This window comes from Antechinus flavipes, chromosome 6 (genome assembly GCF_016432865.1).
Source record: "Antechinus flavipes isolate AdamAnt ecotype Samford, QLD, Australia chromosome 6, AdamAnt_v2, whole genome shotgun sequence".
Taxonomy (NCBI): domain Eukaryota; kingdom Metazoa; phylum Chordata; class Mammalia; order Dasyuromorphia; family Dasyuridae; genus Antechinus; species Antechinus flavipes.
In genome coordinates this window covers 163,667,411-163,691,435 of record NC_067403.1, presented here as the reverse complement: position 1 = coordinate 163,691,435, position 24,025 = coordinate 163,667,411, and the positions used below count along the sequence as shown (strand labels likewise).

The following is a 24,025-nucleotide window of genomic DNA, read 5'->3' as shown; positions in this document are numbered from 1 at the left end:
AATATCATCTGCATCCAGAGAGAGAACTATGGAGACTGAATGCTGATCACAGGATACCATTTTCACCTTTTTATTTGTTTAAAAGGGAGAAGCTTGGAGGGAAGAGGTAATTACTTTTTCTTTTTCATAGTTTCCCCCTTTTGTCTTGATTTTTTTTCACATGACTAATGTGGAAATGTTTAGATTTATCGTACATAGTTAACCTATATCAAGTAACTTGCTATCTTGAGGGGAGAGGTAAATAAGGAGGTAAAATAAGAGAAGGAAGGAAAAAAATCTGAAACTCAAAATTTTACAAAAATGAAGATTTTTTACATATAATTAGAAAAATAAAATGCTGTTCAGGGAGGGGGAAAAAAATAAGATGTTCTAGAAGTAGGGCCAGCAAGGTAAGCAAGAGAAAGCATTCTTTTGCAGAGTTGAGACAATCAGTACTGCAAAAAGGTCCTAATACTTGCCAATTTAGAGAATATTACTAACCTCTCAAAAAGCTATTTCAGCCAAACAATGAAATCAAAGGAAACTCTGAATAAGTGGTGAGGAAGAGGCAACAAATGCTAGGAGTTTGTCAGTGAAGAGGTGTATGGAAATAGAATGCTGGCTTGAAAGATGACAAGATCAAGTGAAGAGGAAAAACTAAGGATGGTAAAATGGAGAAAGAATGGGCAGGGATTAGAAAGGAAGAAAGGGAAGTGGATGGGGAGAAGCAAAGGCTGAGGGGAGGAAAGAGAAATGGGAATAAACTCCTGGAGATTTGCGATGGGACTGGGAACAAAAACTGGGGGGAAAAGTAGTCACCTCTTACTTAGGAACAAGAGTAAAGGACAGAAGACAGATGTTTTATTATGAATTCAGGATAAGGACTTAATTAAGAAAGAAAAATAAAGGTGGATGGTCTTTAGTTTCTCAATAAAGCAGGAGGGAAGGGCATTGCTGAGAGGAAACCAGAAGAGATATGGAAAGAGAAGTGGATCTGCAATACCTGCTAAGGAAGAGATTAAAAAGTTGGTAAGAAATGTTTTTGTGTCTTGCAACAGCAGTTGTTAGGGTTCGATTCAGGATTTTATAACATGAATTCTTTTGAGAATCCATTCTGCACCATGGAAGGACTTCTTCCAGTTGTTAATAGTTCAAAACAATGAAAAAGAAAAACCCAAAGCTGCTAATTGTCATGGACTGAAATGCAATACAAAGGGAGAAGTGTTTCAGGGATAGTCTTAACCTGTTCAACTAATTTTCCTACTTTTATTGTTTGGATTTCCATGGTATTTTAACCAGACAGCATTGTGTCTAGCACATAAGGCCTTAACAAATACTTGGTAAATACATATTTGGTAAATACATAAGGAAAATAAGTAGCTAAGGAAACAGCCTGAGAAAATCGGAAAGGAATCAAGAGACCGAAGATTGTAATGAAGACAGGAGATTTCAAAGTCAGAGAGGTAGAAAGATTATTATTAAAAAGAGAATTCCCAGATCAGTGTTGCTGACAAGAACTGATGTTGCTGATACTTAACACTTTTTCCTGGTTCTACTGATTTTCTTTTGCATCAATTCAAACAAGCCTTTCCAAGTTTTTCTGAAATCGGTCTTTTCATCATTTTTTACTGCACAATTGCATTCATATACCACAAACTTATTCAGCCATTTCCCAAATGATGGGTATCCCCTCAATTTTCAATATTCTGCTACAAAAAGTCTGCTATAAATTTTTTTTTGCATTATGTGGGCCCTTTTCCTTTTTTTTTTTTTTTTTGACTTCTTTAGGATACAGATCCTGTAGTGCCAAGAAAACATTGTAAGTCTCAGCAACCATTGTGTAATAATAAACTATGATTAACTAGGCTCTCCTAAGCAAAACAATGATCTAAAATAAATAAAAAATGACTCACAAAGGAAAATATAATCAAATAAACTGATGGACTCAGAATGCAGATTCTAAGTCCTCCCCCCACTTTGTTCGTTTTCTCCTAGGATTAACAAGGAATGTTTTACATGATAGGATATGTATAAACTACTACATCAAATGAACTACATTCAGAAGAGGGAGGAAAGAGGTCAGAGGGAGAGGAGAAAACTTTGGAACTCAAAATCTTGTAAAAATGGATACTATAAATTTTCTTGTCAGTGGGGGAAATAAACACTACTATGTAAAAAATTGTAAAAGAAGAGAATTCCCTATTTCAAAATCATTGAGGTCGCACAGAATCCATTCAGTCAATAAGCATTTAACTGGGGAGTATCTGTGTCTGCATATATATGTATTCAAGATATTGCTAAACATTGAAGACACAAAGATAAAAATTACAACTTTTTTTAAAGAAGCTCACACATACCTGTAAGAGACATGTAAGTAACTAGATAATTCCAAGGTACACAGAGTAGATAGTGAGTGGCAGGCCGAGGAAGTGGGGGTTAAAAAAACTTTTTTTTTTTCAAATTGGGAGTGTTTAAAAGGATATCAACATGTATACATATGTATTAGGACAGGGCTTTAGATCAGTGGTTCAGAGATTGTTAACTGAGAAAAGTAAAAGGATATACTTTGAATGAAAGACAGACAAGTGACCTTCAAAGTGGGATAACTGCTAGAATGGCAGAGGGGATAAAGTATGGCTTCTTAGAAATCAGCTAGAGCTTAAAACCAAAAGGTAAAACTAGTGAAAAGAAATAAAATCAAAGACCTAGAACTAAAAGAGATCCCATATTCACAGATAAGACACATGATAATTCATGATTAAACAGAAAGTAAGCATCAGGTGGATGAAACCAATGCTTTTCTTACTGTTATCACAGGGACCAAAGAAAGGAGGCACTCCAAAAGTACAATGAAAAAGCACAAAGGAAAGGCTAGAAGGTGGTTTTGGCTGGATGGGTGACAAGAATAATGAGAAAGATAGAAAAAAAAGAGAGGTTTGCCAAATGCATCTGAGGCGATATTGCTCCCTTTAAACTCTATTGTCTCTAGTGTGATGTTTGTAGTGAATTAAAGCCAAAAGCCCAAATGTTGCCTCAAAAGTACTATAGCCAAAAACTGTCATATAGGGTTCAACCAGAAAATAACCTACAATTAGGACGTGCCTAATTGTTTTGACAAGATTATTGAATTAGGTCCTTGTTCTTCTGTAACCTGGCAACTGAGGCTCAAGTGACTGTAGCAGTGGTGCTTTTTTTATAGCCTGTGTTCCTTACATTCTCCCATCACATGTATAAAGAGGAATCATTCAAGCAATCCCAATACCACCTAAGATTTTCCTTCTTAAATACAAACATGGTACATATTACTTAGGTACATACTAACACATTAAAAGGGACACATAAACATGACAATGTTGGAATTTGATTATCCATGGCTAAGGGTATTAGAAATCTAATGGGAGGTACTGTGAGACCAACACTCATCTGGCAGGATTGTTTGATTCTCCACAAAAGTTAGTATTCTTCCTGCAGTGTAGATATATCCTCAAGGAACGATCTAGTAATTTATCCCATTACTACTGTGCACTATTTTAATAAAATATGTAGCAGTACAGTAATTGCTACGATAGGATAATTAACCAAAAAAAGCTATCAAAACAGTCGAGTTTTATAAAGGACCTTATGCAAATTGGATTTTTCCCCCCAGAATAATTGTGAAGTAGATACATAAGTGAGACTGAAATGATTTGTTGAGGGGCATACATCTGCTTGTGACAGAACTTGACACCAGTTCTAAGACTCCAACTCTAGCACTTCATCCACTGCTATGACCTACCTGCTTCTTTATTATTAAATAGGTATAGCACCAACATGATTTGCACCCAATAAAGGAACATATGCCCTAATGCAACAGTCGGGTCCCAGAGCCTAACAGAGCCTTTTCCCCTTGCCGCAGCCTTCTACATCATTCCTATCGCATCCCCTCCGCCCCCTTCCAAGAATTCATTGAGAAATGTATTGACCATGACATTTTCATTCACCTGTATTTTCTGCAGTTACCAAAGCTTTCAACTTGGATTTTTCAAGAGGACTAAATCATGGTCTATATAGGTATAGAGAACAACACAGAAATAGAGAAGCAAAAAAATGAAGACCAAGAGTATGCAGTTGCAAAATGGCCATTTATTGCCTACAGGGTAAGGAGAGGGCAGGGACAGAAGGAAAAGTACACAGGTGCAAGGAAACAAGCAGATATTTAGCCCTATACATCATGTGTGAGCAGTACCCAATCTCCAAAGTGGAAAAAAAAGTATTTTGTCATCTGACATAGTAGTTAAGGTTCATAAGCACCTCCCTTCTGAGCTGCCATAAGATTTGAAAAGGCAGGACTGCTTTGTTTAGTCATTTTTCACATTAATAAAAAATACCAAGACTCGACTGTGTCCTCTTGCACGCACATGTTGTACAGTGTCCACTGTGAAAAATACCTTGGCTGAGCAGCGTGGTCAATAGTTTTGAGACCTCATAAACTGGATAAATGTAATAAATAGAAAAATAAAGCAGCTGGTGATTTAGTCTGAGTGTTCAACAAAAAAGAAACATTGTTCCTCCAGAGATGACACTGAGTATTGAAATGATAACCCCATAGATCCATTCTGTTTGAGAGAAAACTAGCAAGCTACAATTTACATGGCACTTCATTCAACTTTATTTCCACTTTTTAAAATTTTTTTTAAAAAAAGCTAATTTAAAAAACAGATTAATTTCTTTTCTTTTCCCTAAAAATCAAAGCATTAATTTTTAAAATCCTTTAGGCTTTGGAGTACTAGGTCAGTAGAATCTGCAAGTGCTTTGAAAACTTTAAAAAAACAAATGAAAAACCTTATTCAGTTCTAAAGTTCTGTGCTTGGCTTTCCAACCAATAGCTACCCATAGTTACACAACACTTTACAATCCACAAAAATGACTCAATTGTGCACAACATGAATTCTTCAATGCTAGGCAATGAAAAAAGAAAGGTCCCATTTCTCCTCACACCGAAGGGTAAGAAGTTGGAGAGGCCAGCTGGCTTCATGGGGACAATATGTTGGCACATATTTTGAATAAGAGTTGAAAAAGATCACAATGGAGGAAAAAAATTATCCATGGTTTTGTTTTTCCAGTGCCTGGTTTATTCAGCAAGGAAAAAAAAAAAATTCATGCCAAAAAAAAGGCAAAAATAAACAACAATAATAATAATAAAAAAATATTCATTGCGTTCAAAAATCTAACAGTAATTCCTACAGAAATCTAATCTTCAGTTTCTCCTGAATGCAAGAAGACAGCCTGCATTTGGACAACTGTACGAATGCCCATAGTGCACTTTTCGGTGCTGCTGGTGTTAAAGAATTTGCCACTCACAACACTGAACAATCTCAGATCCCAGTGTGCAGTAACACAGGAGTCCAGATGCAGGGCTAAGGGCTGAACAAGGACAATCCCACCCCACCCACCCCACCCAGCCAGCAAAGCACTGTTTAGGGATTGCACAGGTAGGAAGTGGTTTTTTTGTTTTGTTTTTTTTTGTCGTTTTGTTTTGTTTTTTAGCAAGTTAAGCTGAGAAAGGAGAGTATAGTTTTCAGTGAATACAAACCAGACACAGTTTCACACACTGAAACTAATAACAATATATCAAGACTGCCCAGTAATAAGCAAAGCCAAAGCTCATTAACAATCACCACTGTCAACCTTATAAATTCAGAAAACCACAAATTAAGGAAACATGGCACAAAACAACGCTAATTGCTTGAAGAAATAAAACCCCACATTATTAATTAAAAAAAAAAACTTTAAAGGCAATAAAGGATAAGCAACAAGTGTCACTTTTAGAAAGGGCCACCATGATTCTTACACTTTAGAAAGAAAACAGATGCAAAGCAGATTATTGGTTAAAAGCTTGGGAATTATTTAACACCAATTACAAAATACTAGAAGCAGGAGCTATTCTGCCTTCTGAACAATTCTGTAAGCTTACACACAATATAACCCAAAGAATCATATCACTTGGCACATTTTGCCACTGCTAAAGACTCCCAAAATATATTGATAACCATTTCCACCTCATAATTTAAAATCATTCCATGAAAAAATCCACCTCTAACTTAAGGTGCCTTTTTGTATTGTGTCATGGATGCTGCTATTATATGCTAGGCACAAATGGTCTCAGTAATTAATTTGAAAAAGAAACTTGTTTTGCTCTCAGAAATTTTCAACTACTGATAGGATTAGTTCTATATGGTCATGCATTTTGAAGTCTTGTATTGAGACCAACAATAGTTACTGATTAATTGTAAAGAAATCACCACTTATATTTAGCTTGACTCTTCAATATCCCCATATTTTACTATTCTCCTGAAAGATTAACATAAACAAGGGACTAAGAATAGCTCTTCACTGTGGCCATGCCTGGCCAAGAGGCTATTTGCCCTCTTCTCTCCCTCTATTTTTATTTCTAAAAACTCAACTCAATTGTTAAGAAGGGCAAGGATCCTTAAATCCTTAGCATGAACAGTAAGGTTTTCTTTTGACAACTTTAAGAAAAGTAAATATGCAACCTCTCTGAAACAGAAAGTTTCTGAACAGGTCCAATTTAAAGATACAGCAAATTGATTATTTTTCATTTGAAAAACTGGATGCTCAGCATTGTAGAAAAATCAATTTCAAACAAAACATAATCAAACTGTCAGAACTTTCTAAATACCAAATAATGATATAGTTTCTACATTGGTGGTTACATAAAGTTTTTCCCCCCTTTATATTAGTAATCCAGCAGATATGGTATAAATATACCAATAAAATGAAAAAAAAATATGCAGCAATCTGAGTTTACTATTTATATTTTAAATAAAAATAAGTTCATATTTTCAATTATGAGAAAGGTAATTGTTTTTAACAAAAAAAAAAAAAAAGAGGGAGGCATGTATGAGAATTTGTATCTGTTGTGAAAGTAAACATTCACTATGGTCATTTCCACATAATTTTGCAAGCTCTTTGCTCCATTTATATTCATATATTTAAACTATCGGAAACTGCCAGACTTCTATGACTATACTACTGAATCATTAGCCCCTTCTCTGAAAAACTGCTATAATAGTTCAGACTTTTGGTTAAAAATAAAAAAACAAAAAATAAAACCTAAATATATCAGTAAATTATACTGTTTTTAAAAAACAAAACCCTAAAAACAAAAAGCTGACCTTTCATTAGACTTGATTTTATTAGGCACTACTTTCTACACATTTAATTAACTTCTACACTATCCCATCTATTGTTTCCTATATACCCTATTCCCGCTTTCATAACTATACGATTATTCATGGTATAATGTATTGGTGATTTCAGAAACCTTGTAAATAACTTCAAATTTTGCTAGTAACATAATTACTAGATTTAATTTTTAAATGGAAAACCAGCTTTCTGGTTTTATGTGATACATTCTCTAACAAACCCACTATGGAACCAAGTGATATGAGCCTTTATTATCTTCCATTCCTTATTACTTTGTGATTTTCAGGAATTGGGGCCAAGAACTGGAACTTTATATTTCTGAAAACTAAAACACACAGTGGCTTCTAAAACATTTACAAAGGATGCAAGTTAATAAAATTAAATATCTGCTTGTGAAAGGATAATTTAAAAAGAGAAGCTTATAACAAGGCAAATTGGGTAGAGGGGGTGAAGGAGCTGGTCTCAGAACGCATTGTGCCATACCTGACTTCAATGTATGATATCAAATGCTCACCCTCCTTACATCAAAGTAATGAAATGAAAATATTTAGCTACTTCATACAAAATATTTTTTTTACATAAAACACTGTAAATCTTTAACAGATTTTCTATATCGAATTTTAAAAAGTTGCCTATATAGAATGGTGTTGGGATTCTTTTCTCTGCTTGCTTTTAGGCAGTGCTGTTGCTTAAAAGTTGACACCAGGCACATTTTTAAAAAACAAAGTCAACAAGCAAGGAGCAGTATAAGGACTTGAGCCTTTTTCAGATGTCAGTCCTGAGGATGCTGCAATATTCCCCATTACAATGAGTAAAGCTATGAAAAGGGCAATGATGCCCAAGAGATTAAGTGATGCTACATGCTCTTGAATGACCAATGATGGCAAATGGTACAATTTTCCCTCTCCCAAACACTGCTTTAAATAGTTTTAAAGAACACTGCGTTCTTTTAGATGTACTTTGAAATCACACCTGACAACTCAAAAAAGCATAAATCACAAACTAAAAATGCCCCAATTTTTCATCTCTTCAGAAGATATGCACCTCCATGGCATAAAACTCGTTTAATTGAAAAACTGGAAAGCATGTGAGTGTATATTTTACTTCTAGAGTATATACACATTTTTCCATTCTCTTCTTTTAAACTAGGTACTGTCAAAAGATTCAAAGGGCCTACATTTTATTTTAGTAAGACAACACTGAGGACAGCAGCATTTCTGATCACCTGAACAGGTAGCTCAAAACAGATACTACTCCTTTTACAAAGGGAACTTATTAGGACAAAGGGTTTGTGGGGGACTGGGGTAGTGAGTGGGCTAAAGGGAAACCATACACATGAAGCTTGAGATATCATGTCCCAAGGGCATGTGTGCCACCAAAAACATAACACAATTTTACCCATTTCAACATGAGTTGCTACACACCTACTCAAACCATGTTAAAAATTACACAGGATAATAAATGGTTTGAATGAGTGCATTTGGAAGCAGAGAGAACCCAATTACACACCTTCCTGCAACAGAGTGCCTCGGTCATACACAAAATAAACTTAAGCTGTTTACAATGTTTCCCAGTTTTTTTTTTATTATTTTCCCCATAACATTTAACTATTAAAAAAGTTTATTATTAATAAATGGGCTCCTCTGTGGTTCATATACAATCATAGGTGAACATTAAATTCCATTTTATACAAACATCTCAAAAATATTGGGAGTGAAGTATGGTAGGAAATATTGCTCACATTGCTAATTAACATGCGTATATGAAAGGAGGAAAACGATTTGTTAGTGCATACCTCCAGAGCAGAAAAGCCACCCAAAACAAAGTACAAGATACGGAGCTGATTAAAAAAGGCAATGTCCACAAAATTAAGTTTTTCATGCTATTCTACTTTCCAGTACTATACTTTAGATATTTTCAAATTACTTGCATGGCTAGGATGTTGAATGCTTGAGGTATATAAGAAGGGATACCTGGAAACTCTGTTATCTTAAGGAATTTTTTTTTTTGGTGCTATAACATTTTTTTTAAAATAATATTTTTATTTACATCAAACTTCACTCAACTACAATGATGTCCAATTTTAATAGATGACAGACAACGCCTCTATCACTAGGCACTTTTGAAAGGGGGATTTAGGCTTCAGTAAAACCATTCAATGCAGTCCCACAGATGACATCACATAATCCCAACAACCCTCCTCCCACAAAAATAAACCCACTTGGGAATAATATTTTATGTAGCCTGATTGATTTACTATGGATGAAATTATTATAAAACAAAGGAAATGCATCATTTCAAGACTAATAAAACAGCCTAAGATATCGAATCAGGAAGAAACAAATTGTATATATTTAAAACTAATTAATTTAAATTTTGACCTGTGTGTTTGTATTCGGAGAGACAAATATAGGCTATTTTAAAGTTTCACTCACATAATGGAAAATTTTTTGTTTAATAAAAATATCACATTTTGAGACTAGAAACAGTAAAGTGCATGAAAAGTTTAAAATATAAATTTCAGGAAACTCTTATAGCAGCAAAAAAGCAGAATAAAGAAAAACTTAAAAACACAGACACGACCTTTTCCTATTACTGTGCCATAATTAACATCAAGCAGCCAACTAATTTCTCCCCTCCCCCCCCCCAGAAAATTGCATTATGTTTACCGCCTCCTGAGGCACAGATTTTTTTTTTTTTGCACTGGCCCCACCTGGGCATAAAATAACACATTTAAAGAGCATCAACAGTTGGGAATGAACCAGCAGCTTCTTAATTCAACCCTGACAGAGAACAGAAACAAGGAGTAAAAGCATATGATAGCTATTTGGCAGCTAGGGTCAGGAAAAATAATTCAAGGAATGATACTGAGCTACTCCCTGTTGTAAATCTCCCCAAATCTTAAGCCAAGAGGTCACCTGGTAGCTCCATCATTATATACACACCTGGGACATGCCTAGCATTCCTGCCATTGTATTTTTGTCCTCTTGATCCTGGGGTCTCTGGCTGTGTCAGGGAGATGGTCATATTGGCAACACTTTTGTTATTCAAGGTCTACTATTCAGCAAAGCAAGGAGGAAAAAAAATTGGATAGTACTTGACAAAAATTGCCATCTACAGGAAGTATGCACTCCATTATCAAATAGATCAAATTTTGTTTTCAAGCTATGTGGCTATGTGGCAATGTATTTCCCACTGTTTTCCCAATAATAAACTAGGGAGACAGCTCTTCTAGGTCTCACTAATAATTTAAGACCTACAAATATATAATCGGTAAGGGGGTCTTGTTTATGTTCTTCCCATAAAATGTCAGAATGTTTGCCCAACAAAACACTGTACTATTAAGCGCTTTATTTTCAAAGCGTGTTTTTGTGTGTATAGATCTACAGTTATATACATAGATATGTACACACACACACACACACACACACACACACACACACCGATGTATTTTTGTATGTATGATTTACTAATGTGCAGAGTGATCTGGAGAGGCAAACCAGTTATGTAGTAAAGGAGAACAAGCATTTCCTTGCAAGATAAACCGTTCATATTTTAAATTTTCTTAATGTAATTAAAAGAAAACATTTTATTTTAAAAGATGGATAGCTGATTTTTATATAATTAGGCAGAAAATGCGTCTTGGAGCAATAAATACATATTGTTGGACCTTTAACTGATCATTTCTTTACTATGAAAGCTAACTTTTTGAATAAGAAACAGGTCCAATAGTTAAAACACACTAAATTAAAAACGCAGAAAGGGAGCAATACTTTGGTTCCAGCCCTAGTGCCAAATGATACCAATATGCACCAAAATGTGCAAAATCTTATAGCAAACACATAATGAAAGGAGCCTGAAGAAGCAGCTTAAGGATGGCCATACTTCACTCCTACATACTTTGATTTACAACTGTACAGGTCCATAGCAACAAATCCCCGTCTCGGCGGGGCTGGACTCCACTACCTCCGATTGGGCAAGTGAACACCATTGACAAGAGGCAGGAGTGGAGGGTGGAGTTCAAGTTGTGTTAACAGTGAGAAGTGGTCTGAAGGGATGTGCGGGTGTGGACACCCAGTGATGTTGTTCTCAACCAGCCACTGAGGATCTAAAGGCCCCAGGACACCAAGCACGTTCATATGAGTCTTGGAATAGAAAATGTAGTCAATCACACCCTGTAAAGAGATTGGGGAAGGGGTGAGGGATAAGAAGGAGAGGAGATAAAAAAAAAAAAAAACAATGTTAGATACCAACAAAAACAATACACAATTCTTAAAAGTTTATTAGTAAAATAAGCAATTTATGGTATCTGCCATTGAGAATAGTAGCTCAATATCAAACTGTGCATACCCTTTGATCCAGCAGTGTTTCTACTGGGCTTATACTCCAAAGAGATACTAAAGAAAGGAAAGGGACCTGTATGTGCCAAAATGTTTGTGGCAGCCCTGTTTGTAGTGGCTTGAAGCTGGAAAATGAAAGGATGTCCATCAATTGGAGAATGGTTGAGTAAATTGTGTTATATGAATGTTATGGAATATTATTGTTCTGTAAGGAATGACCAGCAGGATGACTACAGAGAGGACTGGCGAGACTTACATGAACTGATGCTGAATGAAATGAGCAGAACCAGGAGATCATTACATACCTCAACAACGATACTGTTTGAGGATGTATTCTGATGGAAGTGGATCTCTTTGATAAAGAAAGCCTTAATTGATCAAAGATGGACAAAAGCAGCTACACCCAGAGAAAGAACACTGGGAAATGAATATAAACTGCTTGCATTTTTGTTTTTCTTCCCGGGTTATTTCTACCTTCTGAATTCAATTCTCCCTGTACAACAAGAAAACTGTCCGGTTCTGCACAATTATATTGTATCCAGGATATACTGTAACCTATTCAACATATAAAGGACTGCTTGCCATCTGGGGGAAGGGGTGGAGGCAGGGAGGAGAAAAATCGGAACAGAAATGAATGCAAGGGATAATGCTGTTAAAAATTACCCTGGCATGCGTTCTATCAATAAAAAGATATTAAAATTAAAAAAAAAAAAAAAAAGAGAGAATAGTAGCTCAAAAACATATCAAAGTTTCCAACAGAACCTATAAAGTTATGACAAAAATTTCTAGAACAGTTTTTTTGGGTAATGGTGTTTTTGTTTTATTAATAGAGCAACACCTAATTTATACCACAAAACTTTATACCAGGGCAAAACACCTTCAGAAACTGGGTTTACCTGAAATTTGCCAAGCTTGGATGGAGAAAACAGCAAATAACAAACTGCTATCTAAGAAATATATATAATTTCTAACTCTAAAAAAAGTAAACTGGTAGGCCCCGCCCCCCCCAACCTTTGGATCTATTCTTTTGCAACTGTGACTAATAAAGAAATGTATAGTACATGTATAAACTCAAAATCCTATAAAAATGAATGCTAAAAATCTGTAATTGAGGGGAAATAAAACGGAGAGGGAGAAGAAACAATGGGAGTAAACCAGATCATAGATTCAGACCTAAAGGGACCTATCTAATCCAATTCCCTCTTATCATATATACAGGGGGATTCAGGACAGGAGGCTTCACCCTTGTCCTGACATCCAACCCAGGATCTTTTTCTTTCTTTCTTTTTTCTTTTTTGGCTGAGGCAATTGGGGTTAAGTAACTTGCCCAGGGTCACACAGGTAGAGTGTCTGAGGCCACATTTGAACTCAAGTCCTCCTGACTTAAGGGCTGGTGCTCAAACGACTACGTCACCTAGCTGCACTCCCTCCCTGATCTTTTTCTACTTTATCATATGGCAAAGAGTAAAATCATTTATCAAAATGCTTCAAAGACATTTAAAGACACAGAAAGTCACAATTGTAAAAAATATATTAGCTTGACAGCTACACCCAAAGAAAGAACACTGGGAAACGAATGTGAACTATCTGCATTTTTGTTTTTCTTTCCGGGTTAATACCTTCTGAATCCAATTCTCCCTAAGCAACAAGAGAACTGTTCGGTTCTGCAAACATATATTGTATCTAGGATATACTGCAACATATCCAACACATAAAGGACTGCTTGTCATCTAGGGGAGGGGGTGGAGGGAGGGAGGGGAAAAAAAAAAATCGGAACAGAAACGAGTGTCAATATAAAGTAATTATTAAATAAAAAAATTTAAAAATATATATATATGAGCTTGATATTGTACGTGTGTAAAAACATGAGGGCTAAACAATGCTATGTAATGAGTTTAATTATCTAAAAACATACTCTATAGATCTCCTCAAAGCTGGGACAGAGATTGTAGAATGGTTGGGAGAAATCAATATATCCTATCAGTTCCAATGTCTACAACAATAAAAGACTTCAAGAACTTCTGGTTTTATGAGTTATGAATACAACCCGCAACAATAGACTTAGGACCTCCTGGCATGTGGGCACAGAGCAGGAACACAACTGTAGGTAGCTATCAAATTGTATTCTCAGATCCATGTATCATGCTGGGGGTGTTCACCAAGTGCTGAGAAGCTTGTGGATAGGGTATGTGTGAAAATAAAAATGTTAATGCCTATAAAACAGGTGAACACTAACATAAAACAGGATGAATGGTTGTGTTACTAAAAGGAGTCTATTTTGTTCCTGTTCAGTCATTTTCAGATGTATCCAATTCTTCATGATTTCTTTTGGGGTTTTCTTGGCAAATTCATTAGAGTGGTTTGACATGTGTCTGGTTCATTTTATAGATGAAGAAACTGAGGGAAACATGGCCCAGAGTCACATAACTAGTAAGCTATGACCAATGTGAATGGGGGAAAAAAAAAAAAAAGCCTTCCTGATTCCAGAATCAGAATTCTTATTACACCACCTATCTGCCCCTGATTAGAAAAGCTCAGGAATTTGAAATCACAAGCCTTGCTACTTACTACTTTGCTGGATTAAATACATCTGAGTTGCTATTGTTATAACTTTCCTATCCGTTTTTTCCCCCTCAACTTGCCAGAAATCATATCCATTTAAGAAGATGCTTTAAAAGAGGAAGAGGTACTATGCTTACGTATAGTAACTATACATTCTCTAAGATCTAAGAAAGGGAACAAAACACATACACAAATTTTGGTTTATCTATACAGATATTTGATGTTAATTGTTATTTAGCTTCTAAATTGAAGGGTTTCAGATTCAGTACAATTTCCATATGTGGAAAACAATAAATGATGTCCATAATTCCTCCGCCCCTAAATATGATATGCAAAATTGCCCAACTTTATCCTAACACAAAGTTGTGAAAAATTATTTCCTAAATGTATCCAAAAAAAAATCTATTTCTGTGATCCAACACCATCCATTATGATGTATACTTTTCACAGAAAATCTCTAACACAAAGAGATTGCAAAGGTGAAAAATGCAAAAAGGATAGATTTGAATTTGATCTTTTCTTGAGCATGGGAGAAAGAATAGTAAATAATAAAATTGTTAAAAAGCAATTACAGGGACAGCTAGATGGTGCAGTGGATACAGCACCAGCCCTGAAATCAGGAGGACTTGAGTTCAAATCTGACCTCAGACACTTGATACTTCCTAGCTATATGACCCTGGGCAAATCAATTAACCCCAATTGTCACAGCAAAATAAAAAAAGGCAATTTGGGGGAAGCTAGATGGCACAGTGATTAGAGTACTAGCCCTAGCTGTGTGACCAAGTAGCTTAATAACAACTGCCGCACCAATAAATAAATAAATAAATGTTGGTTTTAGATCATGAAGCGGGACCTTTAACAGGATCCAAATCAAAAACCTCTTTCCTTTTTTTCAATACTGCTACACTGGACTATACTATCATAAATCTTCCTACACGTTATTTTTAACCCATTCCTATCAGATGAGGCTTTCCAAAGATGCTCTTTGAGAGTTAGTAGGTCTTCAAATCTAATGAGAACTATGGACAGACATGAAATTGTTCTCTAAATTTTTCTTTGGAGTTAGGAGTGTACAGGTAAGGAGGATTTCAGGGCTGAAGAGGATAAAGAAAAATGGATATATGACAAAAAGTCACATAGAGCTCATTACCCAAGAATACTATCTATACTATGATCTCTTCATGTCTAGCTAGAAGAAATAAACATTTGTTGGGGTACCCCCACACAATGAATACATTATTAAAAAAAAAAAAAACACCCTTGTGAAATAATAATCTGCCATCACTCTAGTTGAAAAATAACCAGGAAATAAAAAATTTGACATTTCAAGGAAGAAGATACTATTTTTAAAAAACAGCTGAGTTCAGTCTAGCTTCATTAAATGTTTGGTGTATTCATTTAAACACATATGAAAGAAGAAGGATTTTACCAAAAGTGTCAAGGAAGCAGGGAATTGGGGGGAGGAGGAGGGGAAGGGGAGTGAGAGAGGGAGAAGGGGAAGGGGAACAACAAGATGGTGCAGATATGTCCCCAAATTCTGCAGGATGTGTAAAGGCTAAATGAGAAAAAGTCCATATTTAGGCATTTCTAGGGCATTCGATGCTTATTACTATAATAAATAATTTGCATGACAATCCCAAAGTTTTCACTCACTTTGAAGTCAAAGGTATAATTTGTGTAAGGCATCAAGTTATTTTCATAGGCGCTCTGGAGCTGGAAGCCATGTGTGATTCTTCCTTCTGAGGTACCATTTTTCCCACTGCAGCTGAAGTTCATGAGACACTCATTATAGCGCAATTCCTTAAAATCTTTATGGTTGTCAGCCACTCCCCCACTGCTCAAATATTCCACAACACCTGGTGGAAGGAAGGAACAAAGAAAGGCTGTTATTTCTTATGCGTGTGTGTAAGCAAGACAGCAAGTATAGATCCAGGCTTGTCTTGGAATTGCCCCAGTTTTCTCATAATTTTGCAGGCTGGGTTAACAAAATTTTCTTCAATCAATCAGTTTTGATTTTTTTTACAAAAAAATTTAAAGGATTTTTAAAGTTTGACCAGAAATGACTTTATGAAAAATTAAAATTCTCTAAAAACTTTGAATTTCCTCATATATATTCTGTCACTAAATGCCTGTGGAAGTAAAATGTAAAATATATAATACAATCAAAAAAATCACCTCCTCAAAAGTTTCTATAGCAAAGATTGGGTTCTTTTTTTCCTGAAGGCTGAGAAGAGAGCTTTTATTGTATCCCATTGATTAGCCTGTAATATTTATCTTATCACCCACTATCTGGTCAATTTTACAGACCAGGTTTTTCAGTAAACTACAAATTAATTATAACTCAATATACTCCTCAAAAACTAAGGGTTGATTTAATATTCAACAAAAAGTCCAGACAAGGGGTGGGGGAAAAAAAAAAAGTCAAACCATATAAAGAAAATTGGGTTGAAATCAAAGATTTATTTTAAACTTTGATAATGAATCAACATAAGAATGGCTATATCAAAATGAAAAATGAAAGGAAATAGATAACTATTTTTACTTTGAATCTGACATAGAATCCTCATCCAGGGAAAACAGGCTGTTAACAGATGATTCATATGTTCTCCTACTAAAATGTTGGAGGGAATATGGAGAAATTAAAACACTAATGAATTAAATTAAATTAAAACACTAATGAATGATGATGGATTTGTAAACTAATTCAACCATTTTGGAGAGCAATTTGAATCTATGCTCAAAGGGCTAATAAAAATATGTATACTTATATACTTAGCAATAGCCATTATTCCAAAGACATCTTAAAAAGGATAAGGATCTCTATGTACAAGTAGTATAGTAGCAAATAGTGGAGAACTGAGAGAATGCCCACCAACTGGGGAATAGCTGAACAAGCTGTGGTATATGACTATGATGGAATACCATTCTGCTATAAGAAATGAGCAGCATGTTCTCAGAAAAGCCTATAAAGACTTACATGAATGGATGCAAATTAAGTAGAACCAAGAAAACATGAAATGTTTAATACAGTACACAGTAACAGAAATATAGTACAATGATCAATTGTGAATGACTTAGCTATCATAGCAATACAATGATCTAAGACAATTCCTAAGAACTTATGATGGAAAAATGTATGCATCTGAAAAGAACTAATGAAGACTGAATCCAGATCCCAACATATTTGGTTTTTTTTTAAACTTTATTTTTCTGGAAGTTTGGTTTTTTGGGACACAGAGGTTACCATAACTAACAGGAAAATATTTTTACTTGACTGCACATGCATAACCTATGTCAAAAAGCTTAATTTCTCAATGGGGAATAGAGAGAAGATGGAGAGTTATGAGAATTTGGAAATTTCTCAAAAATTAAGTTTCTTAGAACTCAAAAGTTTCAAGAAATCAATGTTAAAAATAATTCTTACATGTCATCAGTGGAAGATAAAGTATTAAATAAGAAAAAAATTCTTCTACTAAAATATGAGAGAAATGGTACTGTATTTCGTATCCTCATTCAAACACATATGAGGGTGGAGGGGAAAAAAGTCTACCAATTCAATAAATACACAATAATAAATAATTGGGTGGTTCTGAGCTCTATGTTTATATCAAGTTATTGATAAAAACACAGTGATGTTAGACATAATTATGTTATTCAGCAAAACATTCCTGCTTAAAGTAAAATTTTTCCATTTAAAATTTAATCAATAAAATAACTTATTTAAAGGATCTCGCAAAGCCTTAAAAATTACTTTACTGAAGAAAAACAAAAAAATTTATTACTCTAGCACAAGATTAATATATAGCACTTTGACTTACAGGCACACAAAAATATTATTCCAGAGATCTAAATGATCTATTAGATGAAACTTTCTCTCCAAATACAGACATGTCTATATCTATATTTCAACTAAAAGTAAAGGTGAGGCATTTTCTTAAATACCTGAATCCGGCAATGAGTTAAGATCTGCACATAGCACCAGTGGGATGGAATTAGGATCAGTTGATGGGCTACCAGGCCTACTAGAGGCTTTCTCCAGGATGTTTTTTACTTCTGAGACAAACATCATAGTTTGAATAAGTTTCACATCAGAATATTCTGGATCCCAATGCATATGGGCATTTGCCACAATAAGTAGCTGTTTGTCTACAGCATGAATAGGCTTCATACCTAAATTCAATTATTAGAAAAAGACAAACAAAAATGTCAAAAATCCCCATGAACATTTAATCATACAATATCTAAATCAATGATATACAAAGGTTATCTTTCTCAAAACATCTAATAAAACCTCTTGGACAGTTCCCCTTCAATTAATTGTTTGTGTAATTTTTTCCTTCTTCAAGCCTGAAAATTCAGTTTTTTGGAATCAGAAGTATTGAATGACAAAGAATTTTGCTTTGGGAAATACTACTCTGGAAACCAAAGGTAGCAAATTGCTTTATTTAAAATTATTATTTATGGTATATAGGACTAAAAGTTACCTTTGAAAAATAACATAATCCACAACCCTCTAATCACACAATACACAACCACAATCACATACTAGACAGATAAATAAATCTGGAATATAGGTTTAGAGAGAACCATAGTAATGATTAGTACATTTGTCTTGAAATACCAGTGTGTGTACAAAGGAAGAACAAACATGCCAGAATAAAAAGATAACACATGTAACAAAAGTCTCAACTATTAGCCTGTACAAATGGAAGACTAAAGCATTTATCTTCAATTACAAATCTCCACTGACAAATTTATCACTTAACTGTTTAAATTTTATTCACACACACACACACACACACACACATACATACACACATAAGTATATTTCAATATGTAAGTATACAAATATATAGTCTCCACAAAGTCTTTCTACACATATTTTCACTAATAACCTGAATAGGTTTAAGAAAAAAATGAAATGTTTAATACAGATTCTGTGGCAAAGGAAAAAGGATCCCATAAATCAGAATACAAACCATATCCTAAGGTTTATGATACTGAAATCCAACCAATCAGACAATATGACAATAACAGGTAGCTAATTTGTGATTTTCTTATATCACCCTACAGCATGTTTCTATTCTCTAGCCTAGAAATTTCGATGTTGGGCTTTTAAGTCAATGAGAAGAAAAAAAGTCTCATAAAACCAACATTCAAAGCAACACCTTTTGTGGAAGCTACCTACAATCAAATTAAAGGCTGAAGGAAGGTTGCTTATGTGGAAAAAATTGGATTGAGTCAGGACTCTAAAGGACAAATCCCAGCTTTGCCACTCATCTATATAAATATAAGTATTTTGACCACAATAACCTTCAGTTTCCTCATGTATAAAAGGATGTTAAACCAAATAATTTTTACAATCCATTTCAGGTTTAAATCCAATAAAACTGAATGGGAGATTGATCTGTCTACTATTAATTGCCAAATACTTGAACAAACTGTGGTGTATAAAAGAAAGCAAATGCCTCATACTCTAAGAATACAATAAATGCCCATCAATTGGAGAATGGCTGGGTAAATTGTGGTATATGAATGTTATGGAATATTATTGTTCTGTAAGAAATCACCAGCAGGATGAATACAGAGAGCACTGGCAAGACTTACATGAACTGATGCTAAGTGAAATGAGCAGAACCAGGAGATCATTATATACTTCGACAACGAGGGAGGGAGGGGAAAAAAATCGGAACAGAAACGAGTGCAAGGGATAATGTTGTAAAAAAAAAAAAAAAAATTACCCTGGCATGCATTCTGTCAATATAAAGTAATTATTAAATAAAAATTAAAAAAAAAATTGGACAAGGCATAAAAAAATTCTCAAAGAAAAAAAAAAGAATTCAAAGAAACATATGATTGCTTATAAAGAAAAGAAAGCAAAACTGGGAGATCTAAGTAACAACTATCATAGAAATGGATGAAGTTAAGTGCAATAAACTAGAGATCCAATAATTCAGCTGCATTAATGTAGAATTTTGCATTAAAAAAAAAAAAAAAGCACAACAAAGAAACCTAACTAATATGTGAGAAACAGGCTAACGTTGAACAGAGGTTAAAAGACATTTCAATTTGCTACTTATAAGCAATAAAAGTTATCGATTTATTGATATAAATCATTTTCCCCTCTTCCTGCCCAACCTTTCCCCAGTAATCTTTGAGAGAAATCCTTAAAGGTAGATAGTAATCAAGAAGAAAGAATAAAGTAGCCAGTTATATAAGAGTACAAGTTTTAGGACAGTAAGTGAAAGATCTAAGCAATGATTCATCAAGAAATAGTTGAATTATGTAAGTTTAAACTTTAAAACCTAGTTAATATAGTTAAAAAAGGAATACTGTCTTATCAACACATTTCCCATTTTCAAAGTCTCTTTTTAGAAGGACAGATTGAAGGCCTCTCTATGATATTTGTTAACTATACTTCTATTCCTTCATAAAACGCCACATTTTATTCTCAGGAGACATTAATCACCAAACTGAAATTTAACAATGAACAAATCAGCTGAAATGTTCCTTGAAAGTCCAATAACCCCAGGGATACTCACCTGCTCCAAACAATTCTTTGTGGACCTCTAAAACCACAGCTACACCAATATTATCCTTCGTCATAACTCTGTTCAGCATGGCTTCTGATCCATCGGAATTTGCCATGGCCACCTGGTTAAATTCCACTGTGTGCTTCTGCACCAAAGTAAATCTGAAAGACATAATCATATGTTGAAAGGCATTAAGATGATTTGTGCTCAAGGAGAACAATAACTACGTCAAGCCTCATAGCCACTCCAGAAGATTTTCTACTTTTAAAGAAGACACACAAAATATGTGTAGAAGGAAGAAAGGGGCAGAGTGCTGGAGTCATAGCAAATCTAAAGTAGTATTTACATGACAGACTATGTTCTTATGTCCTAAAACCAATAGAAAGGGGCACGATTTGTTATTTTTTAAACTTAAATTACAAGACATGATTATACAAATTGGGTCTTCTTGTTCTATAATCAAATTTTACCTATTTATATGGCTTTATTATAAAATTTCTCTTTGAATCAACTTCTGTAAGAAATTATGACAAATTCTTATAAACATTTTATGGGACTTTAATGCACAAATATATCCAGAATAGTACATTGAGAATAATTTATCCCTTTTCTCAGTCAACAAGGATCAGCTCAAGTTTCATGTCCTCCATAAAGTCTTCTTTGATTAGCCCTTTTCATAGTGCCATCTCCCTCATTTGAATTCCTAAGCTCAATAGCAATTTGTACTTTTTTGTTTTTATCATGAACAATGTAAGCCAACATGTGAGTGCTGTAGAAAATAAAAAAGGATCATAAATAAGGAATCCTGCAGCTTACATGAGATACCATTCAACTGAATGTATTTTTCTGAGCAAAAACTTCATTCAGTTGAATGGTATCTCTAATCTTTGGGACAATTCTCAACACAGACCTTCCCTTTTAAAACTACACTTACTTTTTATTTAAAAAGGGCAAGGAGGGAAGAAAGGGGGTATAGCACGGTGTAGAAAACAATAATTAAAAAAACTTTAAAAAAACCAAAAAAATTTAAAAAAAACAACAACAAAAAAAAAAAAAAAAAAAAAAAAAAAAATTAAGTTTCCTGGTATGCAGAATGGAGAAAACAAGAAAAATCTTACCTGGAATATGGGGAAATTGTGCTAAAAAAGTCTGTGTTCCCTTGATACTTTGAAAAATCAGTAAGCTAGCCGCAAAAAAATTTCCATGGCATCGATTACTTCTCATCAATGTGATCTTTATATGCATCAATATAAGAAGAAATGATAGGAGTGGTTTAGACTACATTATTTCTATCATTTCAAGCTGGAAGTCTTCTTTTATAAAATTGTTCCTATTTTTGCAAAATATCTTCATTTTCTTTCAATGACTTATTTTGTAAAAGTGCAAAGCTTTATAAGAAAAATGAATAATATAAACTATATATATTTAGAAAAACTCCAGGACAATTTTCTCCAACCCACCTCTACTATTCTTACATAAACCACGGGAATGTAAAAGAGAGTAAGATATACCAACAAAACAACACTTTAAAAATTCTAAAAGGCAAACAAAATCTGGATAATTTCCATAACAAGAAATTGTGAATATATATGAAAACATCTTGTTATGTCAAGTCTTTTAAAATGTTGTTTGACTTGACTATATTATATTTTCAACATAGTGACTCAGTGTCCTGCTTAAAAAAAAAAAACCCTTAATACCAGTTAAAATGAGTATTTGCACATATGTAGTATAACAGAAAAAGAGAGTTGTACAAAAACAGTTCACAAGAAAGTGAAGATATCCAAGGAAACAGGTACGAAAACCAAACAAATATGAGGAAACTTCTTTCTTTTCCTTATTATCTATTTTTGTGATAACAATTCTACTGATCCAGTTCCAATTTCTAAAGACAGGAAAGGAAAAAGAAAAAACCCTTATAACAAATATGTATAGGATGGCAAAATAAATCACAAATGTGAAGAAATTTTCTTAATCTTTAATGAATCACCTCTATGTCAGGGGCTAAAGTAGCTCTTAGATCTTTCCAAGTTTTTCTTTACAATGCTAATAATGGACAAATTCTTCTCCTGAATTGCTTACTTCACCCTGCATTAGTTCATAAAAGGTTTTTAAGGTTTCTCTGAAACTATCCCCTTTATTATTTAAGACATATTATTCCCAAACATTGGTATTATTTGTTCAGAAGATCTACAATCTTCAAAGTTTCTACTTTTATATTAAAACAAAAAAAGCTACTATAGAGGTTTGTACAGATGGGATCTTTTTGAGACCTAGTACTGGTGAAAATTGTCAAAGGGTATCCATAATGTAGTGACTTTAGAACATAGTTCTAAACTGCTTAGCAGTATGGCTCCTCCAACATTGTATTAAATATGTCTTTTCATGAATCACTTCTAAGAACTCTTATTTAGCCTTTTTTTGGCTATGCTTGCCAATATAATAGATAATGAAGGAGATACTTTTGAGTCTTATATTAGCTTGTTTTTAAATATTTCCCAATTACATTTTAATCTGCTTCCCACTGTACTTAGAATTTAAAGGGCAGCAAGTTTGCCCAATTCTGATGGAAAATATGAGCACTTTTTCATGATTATTGATATATACTTTGATAATTTTGACTATGAGGGAATGGCTACTCCCCATCTAATTTAGGAATCCTTTTTTTTTTTTTTTAAATCACTTAGAAGTTAACTACCTTACACTTGAATATTTCCATTATATTCATGAGATTTTCTTTGTTTTTGGTTGAGGCAATTAGGGTTAAGTGACTTGCCCAAGGTCACACAGCTAGGAAGTGTTAAGGGTCTGAGACCAAATTTGAACTCAGGTCTTCCCAACTTCAGGGCTGGTACTCTATCCACTGTACCACCTAGCTGCCCCATATTTATGAGATTTTAATGAGTTGTTTCCCAACTTAAATTCTAGTTCTTTTCCTATCTATCACTATGCTAGTCATAAATATCTTCCTTTCCACATTATTCTGTGCTTTTGATTTTGCTTCCTAGTATCATCCTACCTCTTAATATCCCCAATTCCTCTTGTAAGTATATTTAAGCAAAAAATTTTATGTGTATACATGTATTCAATACCTTTTTGTTCAATACAGGTACAGATGAAGTTAATCCGATATCCATTCACTAACTTTACTCTTTGTGTTCTCAAACATCTCAATTATAAAAAAATTCTACACTTACTGCATTCCACTTTTTACCTTTCTCCTCTTTCTCTTTCTTATCCTGAAAATAGAATCAATTCTTCAAACCAATTCCTCAATTCCTGCTCTCCCTTCCTTTCCCCAATTTAACTTTCTCAAAACCCTTTGAAGATAGAAAGTTCTGAATGCAAACCATGTTCTGCTCTTCCTGTTAGAATCTGAGCATTGGGCCTAAAGTCAGGAAGACC

General features: G+C 34.2%; 1 protein-coding gene across 2 annotated transcripts in view; it reads right to left on the bottom strand.

Moving 5' to 3' along the window:
* Positions 1-4,081: 4,081 nt before the first annotated feature.
* CNOT6L (CCR4-NOT transcription complex subunit 6 like) overlaps positions 4,082-24,025 on the bottom strand; it is an 83,485-nt gene continuing 63,541 nt past the window's right edge. For both annotated transcript variants that reach the window (XM_051966507.1, XM_051966506.1), the window contains exons 9-12: positions 20,630-20,781; positions 18,030-18,257; positions 15,741-15,943; positions 4,082-11,360 (exon numbers count right to left, since the gene is read on the bottom strand). In XM_051966507.1, coding sequence (XP_051822467.1) covers positions 11,148-11,360; positions 15,741-15,943; positions 18,030-18,257; positions 20,630-20,781 — 796 coding nt within the window. In that variant the 3' untranslated portion in view covers positions 4,082-11,147. The remainder of the gene's footprint in view (positions 11,361-15,740; positions 15,944-18,029; positions 18,258-20,629; positions 20,782-24,025) is intronic.